At 45.2% G+C, this 8,038-nt stretch overlaps 1 protein-coding gene across 2 annotated transcripts in view; it reads left to right on the top strand.

The window, feature by feature from the left end:
• Nucleotides 1-2,128: 2,128 nt before the first annotated feature.
• Nucleotides 2,129-8,038, top strand: part of Snrnp70 (small nuclear ribonucleoprotein U1 subunit 70) — a 21,264-nt gene continuing 15,354 nt past the window's right edge. Inside the window, exons 1-5 of one of the 2 annotated variants that reach the window (XM_021167345.2) lie at nucleotides 2,129-2,376; nucleotides 2,708-2,787; nucleotides 3,068-3,224; nucleotides 5,747-5,809; nucleotides 5,938-5,992. In XM_021167345.2, the coding sequence (XP_021023004.1) occupies nucleotides 3,078-3,224; nucleotides 5,747-5,809; nucleotides 5,938-5,992 (265 nt within the window). In that variant the 5' untranslated portion in view covers nucleotides 2,129-2,376; nucleotides 2,708-2,787; nucleotides 3,068-3,077. The remainder of the gene's footprint in view (nucleotides 2,377-2,707; nucleotides 2,788-3,067; nucleotides 3,225-5,746; nucleotides 5,810-5,937; nucleotides 5,993-8,038) is intronic. The other variant, XM_021167344.2, reaches the window with a different exon arrangement.

Here is an 8,038-nt window from a genome sequence, read left to right as displayed (position 1 = left end):
CAGTCACTCTCCACCTTAATTATCTAGGCCTTTCACTCCACCTGGAATTAAACTCTTGGAGACTGAGAGGAATCCTCCCCTCTCCATCTCTAGTGCTGGAGTTATAGACGGTGCTATTAGTGCTGAGATTTTTCTAAAGATTTATTTATTATTATATCTAAGTACACTGTAGCTGTCTTCAGAAGAGGGCATCAGATTGAATTACAGATGGTTGTGAGCCACCATATGGTTGCTGGGATTTGAACTCAGGACCTTTGGAAGAGCAGTCAATGCTCTTAACCACTGAGCCATCTCTCCAGCCCCAGTGCTGAGATTTTTTACAGGTGCAGAGGAGGGGCATGTGGGTGAACTCGGCTCCTTAAGCTTGTGCAGCAAGCACCTACAGAAGCCATCTCCCCAGCTCCTCTCTTTGTTTTCTTGAGAGAGGCTTCTCTGTAGCACAGGCTGGCCTTTAAACTACAAACCCTGGGTAGTGGAAAATTCTGTAAACCCAGCACATAGAAAGCTGAGTCAGGGGGATTGCCAAGAGGTGAAGGTCAGGATGGAGAGTACTTTTTTGTAGAGTTGCCCCAGGTTCAATCCCAAACCCAGATAATCTAGGAGCCTGTAATCCCATTAATATGGGAGTGAGATGGACAGGGTTAGCCTGAGCTGCTATATGGGCAGTGCATTCTCTCTCTCTCCTTTAAAGTTTTTTTTTTGTGTGTGTGTGTGTGTGTGTGTGGTTTTTCGAGACGGGGTTTCTCTGTGAAGCCCTGGCTGTCCTGGAACTCACTCTGTAGACCAGGCTGGCCTCAAACTCAGAAATCCACCTGCCGCTGCCTCCCAAGTGCTGGGATTAAAGGCCTGTGCCACCACTGCCCGGCTTTCCTTTAAAGATTTATGTATGTATGTATGTATGTATGTATGTATGTATGTGTATGAGTGCTCTACGTGCCTGTATGCCTGCATAACAGAGAGCATCAAACAGAATAGGGCATTAGATTACATTATAGATAGTTGTGAGCTATCATGTGGTTGCTGGAAATCAAATTCAGGACCTCGGGAGGGAGCAAGCAGCCAGTTGCCCTTAACTGCTGAGTCATCTCTCCAGATCCTTCACTGTCTCCAATGAAGAAGAAAGAAACAAAAGAAAAAGGAAGAAGGAAGAAAGAAAATGAAGAAGAAGAATATGAAGAAGAAAAAGCCTGGAATCGTGTGCTCTATGCCTTTGATCCCAGCACTCAGGAGGCAGAGGTCAGTGGGTTCAAGGTCAGCCTGGTGTACAGAGAACAGGAAATATATTTGTGTGTATGTATCTATATACACACACACATATATATAAAGATAAAATACACATACTGATACAAAATGCAAAGACATCTTTGGCCATGGTGAAACTTTGTCTGAGAAAGAAAAAGATAAAAACAACAGAACACATTAAAAAGAAAAAGTAGGGGTTGGGGATTTAGCTCAGTGGTTTGGTCCTCAGCTCTGAGGAAAAAAAAAGACGAAATAAAAAGGAAAAATAATACAAAACAGATTTATCTTTTTTCTCTCAACAATATGAGCTCCAGAAAGAAGAGATGACTATTATATCATGAGCCGTGTCCCCTAGAGTCCAAACAGTGGCTAGCACATACAAAAAATTTGTGAAAGAGTTCTCTCTCTTTTTTTCCTCCTCCCTGAGACAGGGTTTCTCTTTATAGCCCTGGCTGTCCGGGAACTCACTCTGCAGACCAGGCTGGCCTCGAACTCAGAAATCCGCCTGCCTCTGCCTCCCAAGTGCTGGGATTAAAGGGGTGCACAACTGCTGCCCGGATAAGAGTTCCCTCTCAAATCCAATGTAAACGCAAAGACCCTGTTCATGCAGGCACTTTTTGACGGGCTGCGGAAGGATATGGGACATGGTGCAGTACATAGACGCATGCGCACAAGGTCCGGGAAGTGTAAGGAGAAAGGGCGGACTTTCCATAAGTGTCTCGCGGTCATAGGCGGTTAGCTAGAGCGCGAGGCTGAGACCGACCTAGGTCCCATCACGCATGCGCAGTACGGCCGCCGGGCCGCGGACGCTTGGCCATTTCAGAATGACTACAGGTTTGGCGCGTGCGCAGTGCCTCTGGTAAGGCCAGGGCTGCTGTGAGGGTGTCTTTTGACTCGTACGGCGCATGCGTTTTGCGAAAGGCGGAGGGATTCGAGTCGTCTCCACTCCCAGTTCTGGTCGCGAGCTGAGGCCGCGCGGGTTGCGAGGAGAGGCCTGGTTTGCGCGCGCTGCGCGGACCACCGAAGCTACCTGACGCGGGCGCCGCCGAAGTGGAAGTCGGAGCGGGAGTTTTTGTTTGTGAAGGGCGGCCGCGAGGCCTGAGGCTAACGTCAGGCCGAGGACAGCGCCGCGCGGTGAGTGAGTGGGTGAATGAGAGGCCTTAACGGGGAGTGGGGCCGCTACCCACAAGCCCTTGCGGGGTCCCCGAACCCTTTCCCCGCGGCTGTGGCCCGTTTCCCGGGTCAGTGCCTTTGACTTCTTCCTCCGCTTCCCCCATCCTTTACCCAGAGTTCTCTGGGCACTCCAGCCTTCTTTCCCTCAGGATCCCCCTCCCCCAATCTCCTGGGGTCCCCTACCCACAGGCCCTTGCGGTTTGTGTGTTGCCTTTTTTTCCTCGCTTTTTTTTTTTTTTTTTTTTGCATCCTGGACCTCTACCCATAATTCCTTTCGTCTCTCGGCTCCTAGATATTTTACGCAGAGGCCCCTGGCTTCCTGGATATTATCCTTATGGCCTCCCTTGAAATCCCTACTTCATAATCTTAAAGGTATGAAGCGAGCAACCTCTAGAGCGCGAGGCTTCGACCTGGGTCCCACACCTCCTACTCCTTTTGCCCTTTGTTTTCTGTTACCAGCTTTAAGTTTTTCAGCTCTTACCAAGAGCTTTTCTTCAAGCAGATGTTGGTCACTCCCTTGACCAGGATAGCAGCATCCGTCTGCAAATCTCACGCCTGTTGTTTGTTTGTTTGTTTGTTTGTTTTGGGTGAAGGGGGCCTAAAAGAAAGCTGTGCTAAGTAAAGTATGCTGACATAACGTTTCTGGTCTTAGATTTGGCAAGATGACACAGTTTCTGCCTCCCAACCTTCTGGCCCTTTTTGCACCCCGAGATCCCATTCCATACCTGCCACCCCTGGAAAAGCTGCCACATGAAAAACATCATAACCAACCTTACTGTGGCATTGCACCGTACATCCGAGAGTTTGAGGTGAGCACGTTGAGAGGGAGGGTTTGGCTCTGGATGGGGCAGGCTACCCTGAGGCATTCGGCTTCAAAACAATTTTAGTTGTGTGGTTTGCACATGTGGCTTTTACTTTTTCTGATCATGTTTTGTGCGCATTTTAATTTTTTTTAATTATACTTTTGTATATGTGTGGGTGTATGTGTGCAAATCTGTGAACGTCGTAGTACAACTTGAAAGAGGCCATTCTCTCCATCTTGTGGGTCCAAGAGATGAAGCCTAGGTTGTCAGGCGGGGCTGCAAGAGCCTTAGCCTGCAGAACCATAGTGCTAACCTCTTTCCGTTGAGTTTTGAGATATGGTTTTGCTGTGTAGCTTAGATCTTTCGGCAGTCCTTCTTTCTCAGTCTTATAAATGCTGCATGTAATGGGTGTGTGCTTCCAAGAGCGGCTCATTTCCTTGTAGGGTTAAGAATATCTTTTGTTTGGATGTGGTAGTCCCTAGCCCAAGTGATTGACCAGATTGGTTACATTGGCAATTGTGTCTCCACCCTGAATCCCTAAGTCCCCAAACAGGGTTTCTCTGTGTAGCTCTGGCTGTTCTGGAACTCACTCTGTAGATCAGGCTGGCCTCAAACTCAAGAGATCTGCCTGCCTTTGCCTCTCCAGGGCTAGGTGATCCACCTCTGTCGATTTTGTTTTGTTTGTGGGTTGTTGTTGTTGTTTTGACTCCTTGGCTAGGGGGATGGGAGGGATACATTCTTTCATGGTTTTGTAGATTTCTCCTTGTCACTAAGACTAAACATGAACTCATGATGCTTACTGAACCCAGAGAGTTAGAATTATAAGTGTCTACCACTAACCCAGAAAGCAGAATGTTTAACGCATTGCTTAGGCTGGCCTTTAGCAAGAGGTAGCAGTAAGATGAAACCAGGAGAGAGCTGAGTCACAGAATTTATGTTAAAGGGTTTGGAATAAGGCAGTAAATATCAGTGTTTGTCAGTGTAGTTACTCTTTGTCTTTAAGAGGACAAGGTTGAGTAGACAATATGATTTAGCAGTAACCGGTGATTGCTGCCAAGAAATCCGAGTTCTGTTCCTAGAATCCACAATATGGAAGGAGAGGGTATGCTCTAGCATGCTGTCCTCTGATCTCTATGTGCACAGTGATATACACATACATCCTTAGCTAAATAATCAGACAAATAAATAAATAATGTAGCCGGGTGTGGTGGCTCGCGCTTTTAATCCCAGCACTTGGGAGGCAGAGGCAGGCGAATTTCTGAGTTCAAGGCCGGCCTGGTCTACAGAGTGAGTTTCAGGACAGCCAGGGCTACACAGAGAGACCCTGTCTCAAACAAACAAACAAACAAACAAACAAAAAACCCAAACAAACAAATAAATAATGCAAAAGTAAGGTTATTTTTAGAAGAGGATAGTGTTTACTAGTGCTGAACACTATAGCGTCCTGCAGTGCTCATGGCTGGGAGCTAGAGGTTTGGCTCTACTTACTGAGTATATATGACTTAATCTGAGTCACTTGAGCTTCTTGGAGTCAGTTCTTTTATGCAGAAAGTTTGTCATGCCCACCTTGAGAGCAAACCTAAGGAATACTGCCATATAACCACAAGTCTTAGGAGGAACATTCTGATAGTAAGTAGGAAAAGCAGAATTTACTGATAACAGAAAGTGATTCTTTAGTAAGATTTGCCTGCCTACCTTGGTGAGCCTCTACTTGAGAAATGTTATTATACAATAAATATTTAATTTAATGGATATAGCTCAGTGGTGCCCTTTTTGCAGGTCATGTGCCAATTAGCATTTAATGATAGCCTGGAGAGGTATCATTTTATGACTTGCTATGTCTTTGCAGATTGTCTTGCTTTGGAAGTCTGCCCTGTCCACCATTATTTCAGACATATTTCTAGCATTTGGCTCTCTGTAAATCATATTTGGAACTGTGGAAAGTGACAGGATTCTTGGCTATGGAAGGAACCATGCAGATTTGGTATTATACTTTACAGCTAGGACATCTACATCATGTCAAATGGCTACAGGCATTTAGATTGATGTTCTTTTTTTTTTTTTTCCCCCCCTGAGCTTGCTCTGTAGACCAGGCTGGACTCCCATTCAGAGATCAGCCTGCCAGTTCTCTCAAGTGCTGGTAAAGGTGTGTGCCACCATTGCCCAGCAATTGATGCTTTTGGTAAATACAAAAAAAAATGTTTCTGTTTAGTTTTTTTATAAAGACCTTCAAAAATCAGACAGGTTTATGTGTTGTTTTTTTTTTTTTTAATTATGCATAGTAGACATAAAGTTACTTGGACTGGGCAGAAATTTCTGAACACTGGAGGTGTCTCTGTGACTGTGCCGCTGTTGTGCGGCAGCCTGGTCAGCATTGGTCCTTGGAGTATACCCAATCTGGAGCACTCCTTGCCTCTGTACAGGGAACTTCTGGCATTTGTGTTGGGAAGGGGTACGAGAGAGTCTTTGTGGTGGTACGCCTTGCTATTCCATCACCATTCCTTCTCTGTCACCTTTCTTGTTTCTAGGACCCTCGAGATGCTCCTCCTCCAACAAGAGCAGAAACCCGGGAAGAACGCATGGAGAGAAAGGTATGCTGTCTTTACCTCTGAGTCTTTTGGCTTGGCTTGTTGTATGTTTTAGCTACTTTTTTCCAGATGGTCCCTGAAATGAAGACACTTCTGTGTACACTTACTTTACTTATTTTTTCTACTGGCAGAGACGGGAAAAAATTGAACGGCGACAGCAGGAAGTGGAGACAGAGCTGAAAATGTGTAAGGTTCTTCTTACCCTTCAGTCTCATTTTGATCCTCTTCCCAGGTCACTTGTGGGGCTCTGCTCTTGGGAGCTTGAGAAGCAGAGTTGGGGTCACTCCCTAGCAACCACTTGCCAAGCACTGCACTTGGATTGGCCGTTGTGGGTTGTCCTGGTGATTTGTATTTTGATGTTAATTCTTTTTCCCCTACAAGCAGTTGATCTTTTGTGAACCTTCTCCCCAGCTTTAACTACTCAGTAAAGGCTAGAGCCTGTGATTGGGCAGTTGAGGGGAAAGGTGGGATGGGAGGTCTTGACGGTGGAGGCAAGTAGAGAGGAAAAGAGGACGAGAAGGGAAGGGAGAGGACTGAAGAAGAGGAGGAAGCTATGGTGGAACAGAACCATATATTGCCAGTAGTGAGGGGTCTTAAACCTGGGGAACAAGTTAGTGTAGTGTTAGGTCTGCCTGATCTAGGCTTATAGCTTATAATTATAAGAACTGGATTGCATACCAGCTTATTGGGGTCAGAAATTATAACAACACCTTTTCCTTTTTACATTTCTTTCTTTTAAAAAAAAAAGATTTATTTATTTTATGTATACGAGTACACTGTATCTGTCTTTAGACACACCAGAAGAGAGCCTCAGATCTCATTATGGATGGTTGTGAGCGACCATATGGTTGCTGGGATTTGAACTCAAGACCTTCGGAAGAGCATTCAGTACTCTTACCTGTTGAACCATCTCTCCAGCCCCCCTTTTTACATTTCTTGTATGTTTTATTAATTTTTCTTATATATATGAGAGTATTAGAAAAGGGCACAGAATTCCCTGGAACTGCAGTTGGACAGTTATGAGTTGTTTTGCAGCAGCTGGGAATCAAACTCCAGCCTTCTGGAAGAGCAACCAGTGTTCTTAACTGTTGAGCCATCTTGCCATCTCCAGTTGGTTTAGGCTTTTAACATGTAGGGAGACTTTTAAAAGACCATATTCCACTGTGTCTTCAGGTAAGGCATGAGGTGATCTGGCTGGTTGGTCCTGACTATTTCCCTAGCTCTCTATCTTGGAATTGGAGATGCTACACCCTCCAGATAGGAGGATTTAAGTAGTACTTGGTAATCAGACTTACAAAAGTATCAGATCTTGGTGTTCAGTAGGTAGAAGACTCATCAGAGGATGAGGTTTCTCTCCATCTATTGTCTGTAGCCTTGTTGAATCATTCTTTTCTAAACTGTATTTTAGAACTTAGAGATTTTCTCAAGAGTACTTAGTGCACATGATGAATAAGATAATGCACGGAGGAGCTCTAGCTCTCGTACTGTACGGAGTCTGTGTGTTTTCTCAGATATCTCATACTCCATATTCAAGCCACCAAAGCACCTCTCCTAATTCCTATGGGATTTTGTCTTCCCTAAGACATGGCTTTTCAGATGTGCAAGGTGTTTCCGTTTGTTGCTACTCAGTTTGTCTTTAGCACCTGAGCTAGGGTTGTCTAAAGGAACAGCACTGATAGAAATGGTGTGTGTGTGTGTGTGTGTCTGTCTTACAGGCTGTAGTCTGGCTAGTCAAACAATGACTTTTTTTCAACAGGAAGGCTAAGAATTTGTTAATTGTAAAGTCTATGTTGGAATTCTGAAGAAGTAGGCTCTAATTCCAGTAAAAGAATGCCTCAGAAGCAGGGTGGATGAGCCTGGCAGGAGACTCAGGGCGGGCAGGCAGGCAGGCAGGCAGGCAGGCAGGAAGCTTCCTTCATTCATGGTTTTATGCAGGTTGCCAGCAAAAGGTATGACCCAGATTTAAGTTGGGTTTTCTTACCTCAAATGATTAAGTCCTCAAAGGCATGTCCAGCTTCTGGGTTTTAGTTGATTCCAGATTAATGAAAGTTGTCAACTAAGATTAGCCATCCCAATACCATTTATAATTTCTCCCAGCTTGTCACAAAGATTTGTCCCTGTTACTTGCTGGTTTACAGGTCACACCTATTCCAACAAAGCCACACCTTCAGATGGTGCCACTCCCTGATCCAAGGATATACAAACCATCACATTCCACTCCCTGGTCCCCAT

Source organism: Mus caroli, chromosome 7 (assembly GCF_900094665.2).
Source record: "Mus caroli chromosome 7, CAROLI_EIJ_v1.1, whole genome shotgun sequence".
In the NCBI taxonomy this organism is placed as follows: domain Eukaryota; kingdom Metazoa; phylum Chordata; class Mammalia; order Rodentia; family Muridae; genus Mus; species Mus caroli.
Note: the sequence above shows the minus strand (reverse complement) of the source record. Positions and strands in the feature narration are given on the sequence as shown.